Source organism: Neofelis nebulosa, chromosome 16, assembly GCF_028018385.1.
Source record: "Neofelis nebulosa isolate mNeoNeb1 chromosome 16, mNeoNeb1.pri, whole genome shotgun sequence".
NCBI classification, from domain to species: domain Eukaryota; kingdom Metazoa; phylum Chordata; class Mammalia; order Carnivora; family Felidae; genus Neofelis; species Neofelis nebulosa.
The window spans coordinates 28,151,749-28,172,092 of record NC_080797.1 but is presented as its reverse complement, the minus strand read 5'-3'; the positions used below and the strand labels follow the sequence as shown (position 1 = coordinate 28,172,092).

General features: G+C 51.9%; 1 protein-coding gene across 2 annotated transcripts in view; it reads right to left on the bottom strand.

Moving 5' to 3' along the window:
- Nucleotides 1-1,889: 1,889 nt before the first annotated feature.
- The window catches only part of ERN1 (endoplasmic reticulum to nucleus signaling 1), an 80,696-nt gene continuing 62,241 nt past the window's right edge, over nt 1,890-20,344 (bottom strand). For both annotated transcript variants that reach the window (XM_058705074.1, XM_058705073.1), the window contains exons 11-22: nt 20,061-20,179; nt 17,155-17,346; nt 15,146-15,413; nt 14,331-14,421; nt 13,851-14,040; nt 12,982-13,081; nt 12,491-12,690; nt 11,876-12,023; nt 9,749-9,876; nt 7,529-7,652; nt 7,009-7,076; nt 1,890-6,467 (exon numbers count right to left, since the gene is read on the bottom strand). In XM_058705074.1, the coding sequence (XP_058561057.1) occupies nt 6,255-6,467; nt 7,009-7,076; nt 7,529-7,652; nt 9,749-9,876; nt 11,876-12,023; nt 12,491-12,690; nt 12,982-13,081; nt 13,851-14,040; nt 14,331-14,421; nt 15,146-15,413; nt 17,155-17,346; nt 20,061-20,179 (1,841 nt within the window). In that variant the 3' untranslated portion in view covers nt 1,890-6,254. The remainder of the gene's footprint in view (nt 6,468-7,008; nt 7,077-7,528; nt 7,653-9,748; nt 9,877-11,875; nt 12,024-12,490; nt 12,691-12,981; nt 13,082-13,850; nt 14,041-14,330; nt 14,422-15,145; nt 15,414-17,154; nt 17,347-20,060; nt 20,180-20,344) is intronic.

Genomic DNA, 20,344 nt, shown 5'->3' with positions numbered 1-20,344 from the left:
TCAAGTGTCTGTGACAGTTTTCAAGCTCCTCAGGGCTCTGCTCTCCTCCCCCAACCCCGTTGTAATGTCAAGGCAGGGCTTCCCATCATCCTTGGGGTTTGGGCTTGGCATTCCAGTTTCTCGAGATCTTCTGGAATCTTGACTGGGCCCTGAATTGCGTTGGGTGATTCGTCACTCTTTCCAGGTTTGTGTTGCCAGCAGGCAAACCCAATGAGCACACTGCAGTGGCTTCACCCAAAACACTGAGCAGGCCTGGGACGGAGAAGGTGAATTTGGAGAGGCATAGGTTGGGGAGGGTGGGAAAGAACACCTCCTGGATTCACCTGCCAACCCTCTCAGAGGCCAAGTTCACTCAGGTCTGTCCTTCCGGCCCAGCCCCTCCTGTTTCTGGAAACTGCTCCCTCTGCTGCCTGATATCTTTGAATATGGTTTCCCAGGGGCTGCCAGGTTCTTACCAGCCCTACTATCTCTGCCCACAGCTAACTGGTCCAGATACAAGCTCATTCACCGGAACTTTGGCCTTGGCAAAGGGTCTGGTCAGTCTCTCACTAAAGTCAAAGATGTATGTTTTTGATCTTAAAGGAAATGTTGGTCTGCAGGGGGAGAGAAGAAGGCCAACGTGTGATCAGGGCACAGGATGCCCCAGCAGTGCCTGGCCCAGTGGGAAGGGCAGGCGGGTGGGGCTGTTACTTGGCTCTTCATGAGCTCTCCTAGCTATGGCATGCATCCAGCATAAATGACGGAGGGGACAAATAATGGAGTACAACCGGGTGCCTTTGCTGATGAAATACCGTTGTGTGTATATACACATTTTCCTCATGAAATGTATCAAACGCTCAGAAAAAAGTACCCTTTTTCACAGCCCAACATTGACTCAGCATGCAAAAACAGCAAGCCCTGCCTCGGTGGCCCAGAACCAAGGCCCTGGCCATGCCAGTGTCCCAACTAGCTGCTGGCCTTCCTCCTGAGGACCCGCACCTCTCTCACTGCTCTCAGAGCCAGCTAAGGCTGCAGCCAGTTGTCTGCCTCCCTGGCCTGGGCCAATTCAGCATGTGGCCCCTGCCCTGGCTTAGCAGCTCCGTGGGGAACCCAAGAGCGGTCTGTGCTGTTGCATCAGATGGTAGGAGGCAGCGGGCAGGCGTCCACGGCATCCCGCAGCCCCCTCACACTTCCTGGGATTTGTCCACATCCAAGACCCAGAGCTTCGGAGGGAGGGTGTGTCCACGGTTCTCGGGGATGGTCCTGGGGTCCCACTGAGGCCGGGGGATGGGATGGTGGCAGGCAGAGCAGAAGGAGCCAGTCCCAGTGCATTGTGAGCGGTCCCTTTCCATGATGCAAGAGAAAGGAGCCTCCTCCGCTTTCACCAGACGGGATGGGGGGAGGAAAGCAGGAAGCACGCTGGCAGGATCCAAAATTCCAACCAGACTGGCCACTGGGCTCGTTCCCTGGTGTGTGGGTGGACGGATTACGTGCGCCTGACACGCTCAGATCATGGCTTTCCCAGCACTGTGCTGGCCGTGACTGCAGTGGCTTTAATCCCTTCACGGGCTTTTCGGTCCAGTACCCCATTCACTGTACACACACCCCAAACTTGCCATGGGGCAGTTTGGTCCCAGCCTGGCCAGCTTCCTGGAATTCAGCCCAAACCAATACTTTTGGGGACTCCCTGCAGGGTTTCAAAGAACGTTTTCCCACAGCCTCCAAGGAGGATGTTCCAGCCCCCCCCCCCGGACCCTGCCGTGGATGCCGGCGGGCAACCGCATCCCCCTACCCGCTGAGTCAGCCGCTCGCCTTCACCACCCAGACATCACACCCAGGAAGAGAGCTGGGAGTGACCCCTTGCCTGAAGGTGAGGGTCAAGGTCAAGTCTTTAAGAAGATGAAATCAACTTCCGGATCTAAAACTACCTTTATTTGTCATTGGCGCAACATGAGACGCCATCATGAATCAGCAGAATTATAAAACTGTACAGGAGGTACAAAAATAGGCTGTTTAACTTAGATAATTACCCTCACATCAAGCTTTAAAAATACACATAAAAATTGTACAATCTGGCAGTTTATAAAATATAAAGCTAAAAAGAGGATTGTAGGTTCACAAAGAGGATTCTATCACACAATTAACATATACCCATTAAACAACCGTCCACAGAGAAGACACAATGGCACAGAATTTTCTTTAAAAAAAAATCACTTAAAAATGAAAATTTTTACCCTGACCAAATCATTCACCCTTTAATGACAAAACCACTGTGAGGCATCCATTCCGTGGAAGGATACAGTAGAACTTTTCCAGTTTTAAAATGGTCAGGGGTGTGTTGTCCAAAACAAATCTGATGTGCTTTCAAAGCAACTGCAATTGTAACCGGGTATACGTCAGAGTAAAAATTAAATAAATATAAATAGGTTAAATAAATAGGTCATTGCAAAAGGAACACTACGTAAGGCCTGCATCTGAGAATGCTGCATGTTTGACTGGTAATGCTTTCTAGGTAAGTGGGGACTCCCCCGTCACAGCTTTTGGGATACTGAAAAGAAATACTGTACCCGCCGAACACACAGAGAGCACAGGGTGAAGCGAGCGGGGTGCGGGCTTTGGCCAGAAGCGTTAAAGCTGCTCCAGTGGTAGGCTCGTCGCGGATGCTTTCTTTGTGGTTGTCCAATGAAAACAGAAAGGGTTTACGCACTGATACAAGAAACGGGAACCTGGGTTACTCACGGGAAATCACTGTTTCATAAAAGAAACAAAGTATGGGAAGAAGGGACACTTTGATTTAAAAGGGAATGGTCCAACCTTGGAAGGCGGAATTTGGGCCCATCCGTATGGGACACCTGGTGACTCTCTCCTAGGAAAGACCAATGCCAAGCCATACTCAACTGAAAGGACTGCTCCGGGATGGTGAAGGCATCAGCAAGGAAAAGACACTGACACGTACAAAGAAAAGGGATTTCAGGAACTAAGCGAGCAGAGAGAAAGCTAAAGAGAACTTAGAGACTCTTTACAGGTGTGCTGTGTGCTTCCTCATCCAGCTCTTGGGGGGCAAAGAACCAGTCTACCCTCTGTGAGGACTTCAAGGCCAAGGATGCAATGAACAGGGCTGGAGAATGAAAGCAGTCTCGGGACATCCAGGCCTGGCCAGAGCGCGGCTTCTGAAGAGACAGCAGCTGAGAGGAGAAAGGCCTACAGGCCAGAGGCCCCCCACAAGTGCGAGGGGGGCAGCCGGTTCATCTTTCACGGCAGTGAGAGAAACTGCAACGGGAAACAAGTCACATTCGCACAAAACCTCACCAAAAGTTGACTCTGAGATAAACACCTTTCCTCTAGAGTTGGCAGAAAGAAAATACTTCGCTGGACCCGCTAACCTGTGGATCCTCTAATATGTGCCAGAGTGAGGTCTCACCAGAAAGAACCGAGGAGGACTATGGCATGGAGAGGGAGGGGGAGGGAGAGCCTGCCGCGCCCCGGGTTTTATGTCGGCCACTAGATGATTCGGTGACTTACCAAGGACACCAGGGATTCCCCAAAAGTGCAAGTGCTCTGATACCTAGTGACATGTGAGCTCTTTATATGCTGAAGTCAAAAAGACTCAAGAAGCAACAGGAGAAATTCTGGCAGGCGCACCGAAGACCGATTCAACGCGAGGTTCAAGACAAGATTTAATGAGAGTGTCCCTGGGGTTCCTAACAGATGCGACTAAATTCTGTCGGAAAAAATGAAAGTAGCGTACTTCTAAAAAGTTAAACAGCCTTCTAGAAATCACACTAAAGATCAAATAGCTCAGCTGCTACGCGACGCACACGGCTGAAAAACCCTGTTCTAGCAAAAGACACCTTCCCGCTACGCCGAGCACAACAGGAAACCAGAATTCTACAGATTAGAACAAGATATAGCAGATGATGCCCAAGGTGTTTCCACAAGTGCCCACACGAGAGACCTCTTCAAACCACCCGAGGGACTGATGAGTGACCAGATTCTGAAAAGCGACGGACAGAAGGCCAACGGAGCAGACTTGACCAGATCAGACGGGTTCTGGGTCACAGGCAGCTTTAAGAAACAAGTGTGAACAGCAAATGAATGCCCTTGCCCACCCTCTGGCTTTTCCGGGAGTACTGGTGCTTACTTTCTGCTTACTTTCTTACTTTCTCTCTCACTCCACGCTCTTTAAAAAGCAGAGGTTTTGCCTATCTTGTTTACCTCTGCATCCCCAGCACCCAGGATCCTGCCTGCTCACACAGTGACTACTCAAAATAAAATACATCGAATACAGGAGTTTGAGAAAGGTGGGTGGTTAGAAATGAAGGCGATAAAGAGAAAAGGCATTTAAAAAACAGCCATCCTGGAGACAAGGTGGGCCCAGATAGGGAGAGGACACAAACCCTGGGCAGCCAGAAGTGACCTGACTACTCCCCCCAGGACACTGTTCAGCCATGAGACCAAAGCAGGCCAGGTCCCGGCAGCACAGAGGGCCGACGGCCCTGTTCGTCCCTTGTGGCACCTTCTCCGCCTGACTGCCTGGCAGGCCATCACCACTCAGGCCCGGCTGTGAAATGACCAACCACAGAGCCATACAGACAATGGTGCGGGTGCATCAGAGCAGGGAGAGGAGAGGCGTCTGGCTGTGTTCCTGAAAAACGGGAAGTATGGCAGAAGATCCCACGATGTCAGCCAAAAACGCCAGGGTTCCAAGGTATCAATGAGGTAACTGATGAGGTTTAAAGACGCAGGATAATGCTAATTTAAGAAAAAAAGTGACTTCAGGCATTATGAAAGGGAATTCTACGAAGGCAGAAGGCCCTCGTACAAATCCATCAGCAAGCACGTCACAGAAGAAACAGTGAGTTCTCGGTCCGTCAGTACACCCTCGCTCCTGAGTGGAGTCTCGGAGGTCGGTCGCCAGCACTGAAGGCAGCGTGATGATGTGCTCACCCGGCTGGACAAAGGACACGGGAGACATTTCCTTACTTCGTACCCTGATCTCACTTAACTGCTAAGGCTCTCGGTAGAGAAAAGACAGAGGAATTTTTGACTGAAACTAAAGTTAAAAATTAAACTAGTTTTAGCAAAAAAGATGGTACTGACATAATGTAGAGAATATCACTTCGAAGCTGTTTCATGGATGTATATAGCCTTGCTCTAATGTTTTACTCCTCAGCAGTAGAGCACGTTCTGAACACGAACGCTCTTTCTGGAGGGGATGGAGACTTTTGGTGCCACACAAAAGAGAAAGTGTACTATAGATCTTGCATTTAGCTTCTTCACAAGTAAACTTCAAGTTCAGCTTACCTATGCTAACGCAGCATTCTACAGTATGTTCAAAAGAGAAAGTTATTAAAATCTGCCAGGAGAAACATAAAAACCTGCCCACGAAGCAAGTGGTGACCCTGGCCTTGGCTCCGCCCCCCCCGGCCCGTCCTGCCGGGTCCAGGGATGGGGGAACCTCATTGCCCACCTGCTGGCCCAGGGCTCTCCCAGGGTGGCTGAGAGGGTCCTATTTGGCCTGCTCTCGCCTGGGTGCTGCTCTTCGTGATGGGGAACTTACCACCCCTCGCCCCCAAATGCTCCAAGCACCCCCTTAAATCCACCGAAGGCCACCGGGGCATGTGGTGCTGATCTGTCCCAATGCCACGCCCCACACTCCAGACTCTTCACTGCCCCCAGGGAACACTGGTTGTAGTGACCTGGGAGGCTTTGGGCACGTTCATGATGAGTGAGGCATCTGTGATCCCCGGGGAACGATACCCTCTGAACGTCTTCCTCCTCCTTAGCGCCGCTCACCTCTGGAGCCCCACTCCGAGCAGAGGCTGCACTGAGTGCGTCTCAGCCTAGCTGGTCGAGGAGAGAGATGCTCCCGGTCCTGCCTGTAGGCAAAACGTAGCACTCCCTCCTCTCTCTTCCTCACAGGTTGACATCAAACAGGAAGTTTACAAACAAGTGTAAGTCTGAAGCACGTGTGTCCACGAGGAGGTGGAGGATGCCTCCTTCACTGCCTCTGCGACGGGCCCTCCTCAGCAGAGGACCCCCGAACGTAAAGCTCTCATGGCCAACAGCTTCCCAGCATCCTACAGGCCAAGGCGGGGGGGTCGTGTTCCCCACTTCCTGGGGTGAGCATCATCTTCTGCTGGCTGTAGAGCGGGCTCAAGGCACTTGGTTTGGGGGCCTGGTCTCCCTGCTAAGCCGGGAGGCATCAGGCTCGGGCTGGTAGAGACCAGGCCCTCAGTCACAGCTGGGGCCACCAGAACGGCGGCCACCCCAGCTCAAAGGGCGTCTGGAGTCACGGGGGGCCGGAGCTCTGGGGGCTCGTGGCAGTAGTAAGGCTGGAAGAGCCTCTCGTGGCTGCAGGGCTCCATGGCCCGGTAGGTGTGGGGGAGGAGGTGGGGGAAGCGGGACGTGAAGTAGCGCACAAAGTCGTCGGGGAGAGAGCCCAGCGTCTCCCGCACCTCCGCGGGGAGCTCCCGGTAGTGGTGCTTCTGCAAACAGGGCGGACACACAGACACGGCGGTTAGCAGCTGGGAAGCTGGGAAACACCGCTAAAAGACCCTCTTACTATCCAAGGAAGACAGGATGTTAGCTGGTTTTCTGAAAGGAGAAAAGGCTTATGGACCCACAGTCCATCTGTTTATCTTACTTGCTTCCCCTCCCTCAGGAGGGGGCCTCAGAGCTGGGCCTGGCCCAGTGCTGTGAAGGCGGGAGGGAGCTTCCCTACCAGAGTGGCCCGCGGGCCAGGCCTGCGTGGGAAGGTCTCCATTAAGGGAGTTTATACGGCGGCGCTGTATCAGGCAGGCACAGGGCATACAAAAGTCACCACAGACAACAGCAGCATCAGAGAGCCTGCTTCCCAGAGCGGAACTCCTCACAACATCCCTGAAGAGAAAACCCGTCCAAGGCAACACAGAAGAGCCTCTGCGAGGTCAGGATTCTAGTATGAATGGAAGGACCCAGAGGACAGAAAGGAGGAGGAGGGTGGCTGTACCCCGGCTGCTGGTCTCATCTGGGGTTCACCCCCCTTACCTTGTTTCTCATGGCTCGGAGAAGGTCGCGGACAGAGCCACCTTTATAGGTTCTGAATTTACGCAGATCTAGGGAAAAAAACAAGGACTACAATGTAACAAACACATTTCGAAAGAAAAGGACTGCTGGGGTTCCCCGGGATTAAGCGATCAGACTGAGACACGACATAACTCTGCCATACTTGTGACTGACAGGAGTGTGTCCCCCAGAGTGAACCCGAGGGCAGTGGCAGTCTGAATTCTGCCTCCTGGTTGCACCCACAACCAGGAATAACCAGTGAGGGCAGGGCACCCATCACTCACCTGTCACCCTAAGGGACGCACATGAAACCCACGTCAGTGTAAAGGTCTGATTTGTGCCCAAACCCCAGAGGACACACCCACAAAAGCCTCAACCCTGCGAGGGGGATTTGGAGCCCAAACAGCCTAGAGTTGCCAATTCCATGTTCACTTCCTAGAAACGGCTGCTGCTCTTGGAACGCGTCTGCCAACATCTGCTGTCAGGGCCTCGGCACGGTCACCTGTCTGCAGGGGGACGGTGATGTTCTCTCTCCAGTCCGTCTTTACCACGGCTCTCCCGCCTCGCTCCAGCTGCTTCACTATCGGGCCGTCCAGGGATTCCTTTTCTATTCGGTCACTCACGTCCTATGAGGGTGACAAGGGCAGCAGGTGACGGTCAGTGTGCAGAGAAGCAGAAGCTGGAGGAGTGAAACACCAGGTCACGGAATGGTCACTGCCACGCAAGCCGCAGGCCCAGACTGAAGTCTGCCTCAGAACCGGCAGCGAGCGTCCTGTCTCTGTCCCCTCACGATCCATTCACTTCTCCCCCGTGAGCAGCCGTGTCTGGGGTTCACAGGGGAGAGGCCCACACGGACATCTCCGTGACAGAGACGTGTCACACCTCTCCACAAACCCTAACGCCTCACCCACGTGTCACCCATGTGCACACGTACGACGTGCCACACGGAGCCCCTGTGTGCAACCTGTGTTCATCAACGGACAACAAGCACCACCACCACCACCAGAGCTCAATTCTGATTTGCATCTTGCGCTTTTCCACCACCCAGGGCAACGGGACAAGCGCAAATCTAGGACTGGCCATCAGTCCTCATGCAAACAATTAGAGAAGACAGATGAAGCCCTCTTGTAGAGGGAGAGAGCTGCTGACAAGAGTGTGGGCTGCAGAGGGCCTGGACCGTGTTTGAGGGACACAGCTTGGGCACGAGCTCCAACAGCCGAGGAAACGGGAGCGGCGAGCCCCACACACGTTAACGCTGCACAGCCTCACCGGCCACAGTCTCTTCCTTCTCTGATGAAGATGGAGCCTGGCTGGCCGACTCTCGGACTTGTACCCGCCATGGGCAAGCCTTGGAGGGACAACTTCTGCAGAGCGGGTATAGCTGGTCAATACAACGGAAGCCTGGTGTGTTCACAAGACATGGGACTTGGCAAAACTTAAGAGTTTTAATCCTAACCCACAGAGGGGTGGAGGTCCCTCTCTGTGAGCTCTATTCCTGCCCTACATCTGGTCATCCTCAAAGGAACCTGGCTAGTTTTCAGAAGTCCCTGCAGGACAAGTGACCTCAGAACTCGAAGGTTATGACCTGTGCAACACAGAGAACGAGCCTGATGTTATCCACACTCACTGCTGTCATGGAGAAGGGCACGAAACCCTCCCCTTCCCAATCCATCCAAACAGTGACTAAGCATCTGCCATGTGCCAGGCTATGTCCTGGGCAGTGGGGACACAGCAACAAATCCAGAAGCCAACCACTCCTGCCCTCAAGGCGCTTACATGTTGGGAGTTACACCAGAACCAAAGCTCTAGTCAGACTCCAGGACACTTTGATGATCACTCCTAAACCCAAGTTCCCCTCTGATCCAGGCCCAGGAGGAAAAGCACTGCCCGCGTGTGCCTGCTTCTCAGAGCTGGTGTGTCTGGATTGAGCCATGCTGATCTGACCCCAGAAGGCTCGACTACAAAGCCTACACACAGCCAAACCACTGAAGAAGCTCACAGCTACTGATCCTACAATTTAACATCTCAGAATCCACCTCAAGCAAAGAGAGATCTGGGCAAAGACTGAGTTAAAAAGGATAGAAAGAGCCCAATGTAAGTAAACGTTTAGATTTATGAGACTTGAATGAAATACGATGCCTATGATTTGCTTCGAAGTAATTGGGTGGAGAGCGGTGGAGAGAGAGCAGAGGCTCAGGTAGTAATTGCTGGAGCTGGCTGATGGGTAAATGGGAGTTCATTATAGTATTCCCTCCACTTTTGTGTGTATTTGAAATTTCCCAGAATATAGCATATGACAGAGCACTAGAGTCATTAAAGTTTTAGAACTTTAACATGGAGAAAGATTGTGTTAAAGTTCTACATTAAAGACCATATTAATACAGTACTATTAATACTGTAATAAAATACTATATTAAAATATTATGTACTGTAAAAAAAAAAAAAAAGGATACAAAATTGTATATACGGTTTGATCCTAATCACATTTTTATCTATATGAAAAAGGTATGTTAAAAATGTTGACCCTGGTTATCTCTTGGTTATGGGATTAGGAATCATTTGTTTTTTGTTATTTTATTTTATTTTATTTTATTTTATTTTATTTTATTTTATTTTATTTTATTTTATTTTATTATTTTTTGCCTTTTGCTGTACTTTCAAAATCTGGAAGAAGTTAAATGAAGACTTTTGATAATAAACAAACCACAAACAAGAGATGTACCTGGAAGAACTGGAGCTGCTTTTCCAGGCTCCAGAAGAACGGGTGCTTCAGCACATGCTTCGCAGAGGGGCGTTTCTGAGGATCCATTGCGATCATCTTCTCTATTAATTCCCGGGCAATGACGTCTTCTACAGAGGAGGAAAATAAACAAGTAACTGATTATCACCGGCCCGCAGCCGCCATGAAATACTCAAACCTTAACGGTGCAGGTGCCTTTTGATTCAAGATTCTACTGACACAACCTCACTCCAATAGCGTAATTAAGAACTTGCACAAGCTTCAGCTGATAAGGGGAGTCCTCACCACACAGTCTGTGAAAAGAAGTAATTAGAAATACCCACTGTCGGAGGCTTTGGTAACACTGCCTCCATGTACTGGGCTGTGCTATTAGAACGATGCCCTGGTAAGGGGTATCTGAGTGGCTCAGTTGGTTGAGGGTCTGACTTTGGCTCAGGTCACGATCTCATGGTTCATGAGTTTGAGCCCCGTGTCAGGCTCTGTGCTGACAGCTCAGAGCCTGAGGCCTGCTTCGGATTCTCTGTCTCCCACTCTCTCTCAAAAATAAACAAACAGGGGCGCCTGGGTGGCGCAGTCGGTTAAGCGTCCGACTTCAGCCAGGTCACGATCTCGCGGTCCGTGAGTTCGAGCCCCGCGTCAGGCTCTGGGCTGATGGCTCAGAGCCTGGAGCCTGTTTCCGATTCTGTGTCTCCCTCTCTCTCTGCCCCTCCCCCGTTCATGCTCTGTCTCTGTCTGTCCCAAAAATAAATAAAAAACGTTGAAAAAAAAATTAAAAAAAAAAAAATAAAATAAAATAAACAAACAATAAAAAAAAAAAGTCAAAAAAAAATGATGCCCTGGTGGAATACCTATCAACTTGGAGAGATATTCAAGATGATGTTAAAAAAACAAGCATGCCAACTATCAACAATAGCCAAAGTATGGAAAGAGCCCAAATGTCCATCGATGGGTGGATGGATAAAGAAGATGTGGTATATATATACACAACGGAGTTATTACTCGGCAATCAAAAAGCATCAAAGCTTTCCATCTGCAACCACGTGGATGGAACTAGAAGGTATTATGCTAAGCGAAATAGAGAAAAACAAATATCATAGAACTTCACTTATACGAGGACTTTAAGACACAGAACAGATGAACACAAGGGAGGGGAAGCAAAAATAATACAAAAACAAGGAGGGGGACAAAACATAAGAGACTCTTAAATATGGAGAACAAACAGAGGGTTACTGGAGGGGTTGTGGGAGGGGGGTGGGCTGAATGAGTAAGGGGCATTAAGGAATCTACCCCTGAAATCATTGTTGCACTATATGCTAACTTGGATGCAAACTAAAAATAAATCAATAAATTAAAAAATAACAATTACCCATAAAAAAGAACAAAATAAAAATAAAGGCATGTAAGAAAAAAAAGCATGCCAAAAAAGAGTATGTACTATTTACTTATTTTACAAAAGTATGCATATCTAACTAAATACATGATTGGAATAAGATATACAGAAGTATTAATAGCAGGAATTCATCACTGTGTAATGGGATTATGGATCTTTTATGCTAATCTTTTTCTACAAGGAATAATAAAAATTAATCTAAAACAGTGAGTTAGTTTTACATTTTTTAAAAAGGTGGCACTGGGTGTCATGGGCCAATTTTAACACAGGAAACGCTGAAGTTAGGAAAAAAGACCTGTCGCCCCTGCACCCAGAGAGCAAGACCCAGGTGTCTGCCCCCCCCCCGCCCAGCCACACCCCCTGATCACTGGCCTGCACACGAGTTTATGGAGCACGGACGACTGTCCTGAATGTCAGCGCAGGAAGGGACTATTAAATGCTCACAAGCCACAAGCTGGAAAATAGAGGTCCTTGCCCGGGTCACACAGGTAACTGGGGGACTTGAAGGAACCTCAGAGCTGTGTGCCTTCAGGAGGAGATGCTCCAAAGACAACCCAACCTTCTACCAGCTTTGGAGTGAGTCGGTGATGCACTGAGGCTCACAGGGCCAGCGGTTGGAAAGAAGGGCCTCTGGAAGCACAGGGCTGGCGCCCTCCCAGGGCTCAGGGGCCACGTGGTCAGCCGGAGCGGCTCCCGACCGTCCTCTGCTGCCCCCTCACCGTGCTTCTCCGGGTGTAAGCAGTCAAGGCTGTAGGCGCCCAGGAGGATGTTGGCCTGCCGCTGCAGGGACTTGCCAAAAGGGTGGCTGCCCTCAGATATCACGTAGTAAAAGACACAGCCCGCAGAGAAGATGTCCACTGTGTAGGTCTGAAAAGAGAGACACAGGGTGTGAGAGGCTTCTGGAAAATTCTCATCCTCACTGAGAAGCAGCAAGGACAGGAGTGCTGCTGTTGCTTCTACCACCTTGAAGGGTCCCGGGAGACCGGACTAGCACACCGGAAGTGCCCAGAGCAGCGCTGGCACCCGCAGGGGCTGCATGAGGGTCGGTGTTCACAGTGGAACGTGGGCTCTAGAGCCGACTGGCTGGGGTTGGAAGTGACTGAAAAGTAGGGGGGAGACACGGACAACTGCCCACACTTGCCCCTTTCACTTGTCTGAACACGAGACCACATGGAAAACGCCAGCAGCATGCTATTCACACAGAAGCTCTTTGATAAAGAACTGTCATGTTCCAGCTACGTGCGCCGCAGCCCCCAAGTCTTGAATGCAGAGGCTCTCGTCCCCGAAGATGCGGGAGGCTGGCAGTTTTCCCCAGAGCTGCTCCCACTACTCACGGGATTGTCCTTACAGTCCTCGCTCAGCATCTCCGGAGCGATCCAGCCTTCTGTGCCAGGCACTCCTGAGCGGCGGCTGAAACTGTGCCTGCCCACAGCCAGCTTCTTGCAGAGGCCGAAGTCAGAGATCATGGCCTTGATCCTGCCATGTGCGTTGGGCATGGACAGGAGAATGTTGTGGGGCTTCAGGTCTCTGTGAACTAATAGAAAACTCCAGATCAGTCTGGTATTTACCAGTGGCATCGGGCCTCCTCCTGCGGCGGGGAGTGCACCCTTCACGGACTCCCAGCGGGTCCGCCAGACCTCTAAGGGTTTTCTGGTTTACAGCTGTGAAAGATTCCTCCTCAAATTCTTATTCTCAAAAGGCCACCTAAAAACCCCACAGGCACACCAGCGATGACGCTGAGATTCTCAGCAGAGGCAAGGACCCCTCCCCAGCAAGGGAGCTCCCCACCGGGCCGCAGCTGGTAAATACAGGGGAAGCTTCTCACCAATGTTGAGGGAGTGCAAATGGGCCAGGCCCGAGGTGGTCTGCTGCAGCAAGGTGATGGGCTCCAGGCCGAGGTGGGCAAAGTCCTTCTGCTCCACGTACTGCAAGAGACACACGACAGCCAGGTCACGCACACAGCCCTTGGGGACGGGCCCCTCCACACAGCACTTTTTTTCTCTAAGTGATTCAATTTTATTCAGGAAAGTCCTGCCTGCAACTTTTTGCCTTAATTAATGTTTGGGATTAGGTTGGCTCATTTTCTCTGATCCTATTTTAAGAAAGAAACGGGAAGTTGTACTGACCACACTCTGTCCAAATCCACATTTGCTCATGGACTTTCTCTGGCAGCCGTAGGCGGACTTAAAAGTTCCAGCTGACTCGTGTGCGGGGAGAAAGGTAAGAGGGCAACTCAAGTTCACTGCCTCCTACAGGCAAACCTGCAGGTGTCTGATACTGACATAGTGTCACGTGAGCCTGGAGACTGAGCAAAAGGAGTTCGCTGGATGGTCTCAATGACCTGACTCCTCAACCAGCATCCTCCAAGCCCAGAGCAGCCCTAACCCACCGGGAGAACAACTGCCAGGTTTTCTGGAGGCGGAGGGACAGAGATACTAACTGTAACCAAAGACCATCCCACCCAACTGGAGCTGAGGTGATAAAAATACCCTCCAACCGGATTGTTTGTGGTTACATGGGTGTGAGCCCCGTCACATGCACCAACTGTTCATTTACGTGAGTGTGCTGTGTTGTAACTTCAGTAAAGTGAATACAGAGAAATAAAGGGAAAAGAAATGACAGTCTCTCGTGCCAGCTGCCTCCAGGAGCAGGGAGGCCGCAGGACGAAGGCAAAGCGGCCCCAGGGGCACCCACCTCCTGCAGGGTGGCCGCACACAGCTCGATGGCAATGTACTGGAACTGCCGGTCCCTCTCCGTGCAGAAGTAACGAATCACGTTGGGGTGCTCGTCTGATTCCCGAAGCAGCTGGACCTCACGGTCCGCGAAACTGAAACACTCGGGGAGGATCCTCTTGACGGCCACATCGCGGTTGTCGAACATGCCCCTGAGGACAAGGATCACAGGTTGGTTTGGGGGGGGGGGGGGGGGGGCGAGCCAGGCTGTGGAAACGGGAGACCCGCAGACCCATGGTGCTCCTTCTGCGATGCGGCAGCCACCCTGGGAGCCTCGTAGCCCCTGACCGACCACCACGCGGCCAGCACTTCCTCCCTGGAGGTGAAGTCCTCCGTCTTGGCAACCACCGTGACCCTGCAGCACCCCCCAGCCTGGCGTGCCACCTGCAGGCCGACAGACCTGGACGTGAGGGCAAGTCACAGAGCTCTCCAATCCACTCACCGGTACACAATCGTGCCCTCAGCTCCGTGGCCCAGCACGTCCTTGGGACAGAATGAGATCTTCCCAACAATCACCATGCTGGTTTCCTCATCTGGGACAAAACAGGAAGAAGTTGTTTTAAGCAAACCTAACCTGAAACACCTTGAGGCTAGAACGGAAGCAGCGTCCTGAGCTCAGGTTCAGAGATGGGATCTCACAGGCTCTAGGTTCCCAGCCCCTGGTAACAAGTGCCCGCAGGGCATCGACACCCAGGGCTGCCACCTCCCCCGCCTCCTGCCCTCCGTTCCTGCCTTTACATTATTGTCAGAAGACAGGGCTTCTCCACAGACCCGCCTACGACTTGAGCCTGGAGCCTCCAGGCAGTGGATGTGCAGTGAAGAGACCAGGGGTGGCCGGGTCTGGGGCTCAGGTCTCGTACACTAGCTCTGTACCCATCCCCTCAGAACATCGGCCCTGACAACCGGCCCGAACCCACTTCCCAGAGGAACCGGGATCAACAGTCACACTTGGCCACGGACTGGCTGCAGGAACTCCCCCAAGGCAGATGCCCAGTGCACCTCTGGTCAGCAGCAACTGCCAGCCCTTATGGGGCAAGATGGCAGGAGGACAAGGTAGACCCCAAAAGGCCCCCTGAGTGGGAGAGGCCCGGATGGCATGCAAGCCTGGCCCCCAGAGGGAAAGGGACCTAGGTGAGAACACGGTGAGCCCTCAGAAACGACACTTCACAGTCCCACGGAGACTCCCCCGAAGAACACGCCTCTCAGGTTGTGTTCAAATGAAAGAGAAAACAGCACCAAAATGGCAACTCGCTTCACCTTCATCGTCCTGCTCCAGGAAGGGGCTGGCACCAGCCCTGGAGGCAGAGCCGCTGGAGTGGAGCGAGTGGTTGGAGGCTCTGGGGGATGTGCTGGGGCTGCTGGTGCCCGAGCTCTCTGAGTACAGGCCGGACGAGTCCAGGAGCTCAGCGTCCTGAGCCGTGTCTCCAGGGGGATGGAAGGGCAGCTGCTGCTGTTGCAGGAGCTGGATTTTCTCTAGTTCCTTCTGGAACTGCTGGTGCTGGAGCTGCTGCTGCTGCTGCATGCTCTGGGGAGAGAAACGCACATCCAGACACGTGCAGCCCGCTCCCCCGGGGACAGAGAGAGGCTGGGAGGGTGAGGCTCCCTGTGGCGGAGGAAGCAGGTGCGCTGCCCAAGGGATGGGGTGCGAGGAGACCAGTGAGAAGGCACAGGAGGGGGGATAGGGTGGTTGGAAGACTCGAGAGCTTCCCGCCAGTTAGGAGCTCCCAGGACAGCCCACGCCCCCTGCTGGACGGGCCCGACAGGGGCGGGAGGGGGGACTGAGCTGTAGGTGGAGGCTGGGCCAGATGAAGGGGGCTCCACTTAAGTCTAAAATCCTGGGACTTTCACGGAAGTCTGGGAGTGGTTGCAAAAATGAAACCAAAGAGGAAGAATGGTTATGCCACGTAGCTTGGAGCATGGTGGACACAGGCAGCTCCAGGCTTGCCGTCCACTACGGCTGTGCACTTGACAGAGGGGAGTGCACAGACGGCCACCGACCAGGCAGAGGAAGCAGCGGGGGCTCGGAACCTTGCTGCCATCTTCCCACGGCCACACAGCCAGAATGTGGCTGAAATGTGGCGCCTGGCCAAGGCCCCACTCCAGCCCCATTTCATCAAGCTGCCCTCCCCATACCCCACACTCTTCTCTCTGTTCTGAGAAATTCTCTGTCATAATTTGAAGCAGCAGTGAGCCATGATTGTACCGCCTGTGTGGGAAGGGGACCGAAGGGATGGGTGTGTAGCCAACACCCCCTGGGAGTTTTCTGGTTCTCGTGTACACCCCCCCCCCCCTCTCTCTCTCTCTCTCTGAACTTGGGTTCAAATCCATCACCGGCTGACTAACCCTGGGAAAGTTATTTAACTTCCCAGAGCCCAGCTTCTTCATTTGTGGGCAGGGCACAGTAATAATGACCTCGCAGGACTGTGTGAGGTAAAATAGAAAACAGTGCACGTGGAGTGGACCCATCTGTACCAATGGAAGGGTCTGTCATCGCCATTCCTGCAGGGGACATGAGCTTCCTGGGCACTAGTATTCCCAGGTGATGACACTTCAATGCTCTGAGCAACTCGAATATGGAATATTCTTCTACAAGGTTTTATCCAACCCACAACATATTCAACCATGTAAATTTAGCTCGCTCATTTCCAACTAGAAAGTGCAAGGGGGGCCGCCGTTTTCACTCGTGCCAGTGTCTCTAAGAGGCAGTTTGTAAGGGAGGAAAGTTAAGTGGATTTTCATCTATTATGACTATTCTCAAAAAGGGAAATAGTTAACTTTGGATGGCTCAGTCGGTTAAGCGTCCCAACTCTTGGTTTCGGCTCAGGTCACGATCTCACGGATTCATGAGTTTGAACCCCACATCAGGCTCTGTGCGGACAGGGAGGAGCCTGCTTGGGATTCTTTCTCTCCTCCTCTCTCTCTCTGCTCCTCTCCTGCTCACGCTGTCTCTGTCTCTCTCAAAGATAAATAAATAAACTTTAAGAAGGACTTCCTTCTCTTAAAACAAAAATAAAAACAAACAAAAAACCCTAAAATGATCTGCAAGCAAGGTTTACAGATCAGCTTTTACAATGAGTTAACTCTAAGACATAGGTAAAAAAATTTCCTGAGAAGCTAGTGTCTCTTTGAATACAATGTTTCTGAAGAGAAGCACATACTTACTCTTAAATGTGAAAGGAAACATATCTGCTGTTTGTCATGAACGTCAGGTGACCAGCACAGTTCAAAAACATACAGGAAGGCAAAGGGAAGGGGCTGAGCTTTACCAAGGGGTAGGTGATGATGAAGGCCACCCAGCCGATGAGCAGGAAGGTGCTCAGGATGATGGTGGCTATGTCCTTCAGCACAGAGTCCACGGGGGCCTCGGGCTTAGCGGGGGCATGCTCGAACTTCTCCTCCACCTCCTGTGAAACGGCGGTGGGCGCGTTTTCTGAAGTCTGCTCGACCAGGTTGATAACCTTGTGTGGAACAGAGGGACTATGTCACTGCAGAATTTCTAGCCAGATACGAAATGGCCAAACAGTCAAGAGTAGTCATGACTATTTACCAGGAATGACCCCCACCGTAAAATGTGTTTTTTTTAAAGCTCATCAAAGTTCACAAAGCCAAACAATCGCTGTCTTTATCAAAGTGACTGCCCTGAGAGGCCATGCTTTATTGTAGCGATTGTATCAGTACTGAGAAACAGTTCTAACAGCAGTACTTTGGGAAATGGCTTCAGATCCCATATTCTTTTGAAAAGTCTTACTGAAGGCAGAGACCTCCTCCTTTGATGGTAGATTTGGTAAATGGGAAAGCTCTGAAATCATCTGTAACAAAGTCTGGTAAAAATGTTGGCGGTCATCAATACCATGTCACATTAAAAAGGTGGCTCAGTGGATTAAGCGTCAGGCTCTTGATTTTGGCTCAAGTCATGACCTCAGTTTGTGGGATCGAGCCCAGTGTCAGACTCCACACTGACGGTGCAGATCCTGCTTGGGATTCTCTCTCTCCCCGACTCTCTGCCCCTCTTCCACTCGTGTGCACACATGTGCCCTTTCTCTCAAAATAAATAAATTTAAAAAATAAAAAGGAAAACAATGTGTGTGCACACACACGCGGCTGAAGAGTAATGAAGCAGCTTGCTTCTGTGGCTTATAAACTTTCGGTGCAACTCCAAAAACAAAATCATTTTCTCGAGTATTCCACTCTTTTTCAAAGTTTCAGAAAAACATCAGAATCTTTTGTTAAAAAAACTTTTACTTGGGAAGCCCAGAATGAAATCAGATAAAAGTGGACCTTCCGTCTGAACTTCTTGGAGGCTCTAGGACTTCAAGAACAGTTTATAGAACACGTCGATTCATTCTCGAACATCCAGGGTTCCAGGAGTGCCATTACTGCTTGTCCAATGAAGTGACTGCACGGCCTCTGGGCAAGTGCAGAGGGTTTGGCATCCCCCCCAACACCCGACCCCACGCACCTACCTCTCCCGTCCCGATTCCTGCCTAGGGCTCTCTCCCAGCAGCTGCCCCACCCCTACAGTGCATGGGGCTGGGTGGGACGGCTGGTGTGGAGCAGGCAGCTCAGGAATGTCTGCTGAGCACGTGACCAGGAGCAACCCTCCTTTGGTTAGATTCTGTTCAAACGCTTTTGTTAAAGAAGGTGCCTTACTGCCATATCAATGTACTTCAGAGTATTTTAATGGAGTTTTAGAAAACTCTGTTCAAGTTTGGATGATTATTAAAATCCTAACTGTGGCTACCTCTGGGTGTTACATTAAGGGTACTGTCCTCTTTCTTCTCTATACTTTTATTTTCTAAGCGTTCCAGGATGGATAGGAGTCACTTTGATAAGATCAAAATCAGATGGAGACTTTAGGGCACCAATGCTTTCCAAAATCACTGTCCTAGGACTCCATGTATTTTCCCAACGGGCTACCTCTAGAGTAACAGGCAACTCAAGATATTTTGCTCTAGAATCTTCAACAGGCACATGCTTTTCCTTCCTTTCTCTCTGGATAAAATCTGGACCCCTACAGTGAACTTGCCGTGATCGTGGTCCCCCCGCAAGCCAGCCCCTCTCGTCTTCCTTGGACCTTGTCCCTTCTCAGGCCCCTTCTCGGGCCTGGGGTCTCCATGGCAAGGATGCCAAGACTCGCCAAGTCCAAATGGACCTTCGGACCCGCCCCCACCTCACTGGCCATGCTGGACGCCTGCCTGCAGAGAAGGCACCCTCCTGCCTTCTCCACCTGCTCTGTGCCACCTACGGGCATAGCAGTGGTCTCCCAGCCCCCTGGCTTCTGACTGGGACACCAGCAGATGGGCCAGAGGGAGGAGAATGAGGTCCGGTTCCGTGGGGTTGCTGAACATGTCAACTGAACCTCTAGGCTCCTGGCCTGGGGCCCTTTCTGCTCCCTCCCCCCAACTTCAGGCTAAAGGATGCTAAGAGAAGCCCTGGGACTGTCCACATCTGTGTGAACAATCTCTTCATTACACTGCCCTCCGATCGTCCTCATCTGAGTGGCCACTGGTGTCCAGCTGAGACCCTGACTGGCACCCTGCCTCCCCAGGGCTGCAGGAGGGCAGCCCAGGTCAGAGGCTCATGGCAGCTACCGCTTGGGTGGGCCTCCCCACTGCCCAAAGCTCCATCCCGTGGGCACCCTGGGTCCCCACCAGACCGAGCAGCCAAGCAGGCTGCTTCCAAAGGGCCACTCCTGGCTTCGTGAAGCTTCAGGTCTCCCACGTCCTCTTTTCATCAACCCTTTGCTCCACTGCCACGTGCCACCGAACCTCGGTAACATGGTTCCTCTGTAGGACACGGCCCCACTTCTCACGACTCCCCCCACCCCCCCCCCCCGGTGGCCTCGGAGTAGGTATCGGCCCCAGAGGTACCCAGGCAAGGTCAGTCCCACCTCCAGGCCCTCATCTCTGCTGCTCTCTTCCCTCCAGTGCCCTCTGCCTCTCTCCCACTGAGCCAGACCCCCCCCCCTCCCCATCCCTCCACCCTTCTTACAGCCTTCACTAAGCCCTTAGCACCAACCCCCCAGCAGTCTGTCATGGGGTGATGCGTGCTACGGATTCCCGAGCATCCCTCTCCCCTCCCGAGTTCACCGTAAGCTCTAAAGCCAAGGGCAAATGCCTTAGCCCCCAACACCTCACATGAGGAGCCAGGAACTGTCTACGCCCCCACTCACTTCCTCAAAGCTCTTCTTCTCTGAATCGGCAGGGATCACATTTTCTCGATGTTTGGGCAGATTATTGGGGAATCTCTCCAGCATCTTGGTAGATGCAGACAGGGGGGTTTCATGGTGTCCTACGAGAGGAAACAAGCCTTCCATGAGAGCAGCCCCCCCACACGGTGAAAGCCCCCCACGCTAAGCTTAGCCTACAGTGGCTCCCCGCTGAGGGGCCCACAGCGCAAACACCCACATTTGTAAAGTGAGAGAAAACGACAGGCAATTACCAGAAAAATCTCATC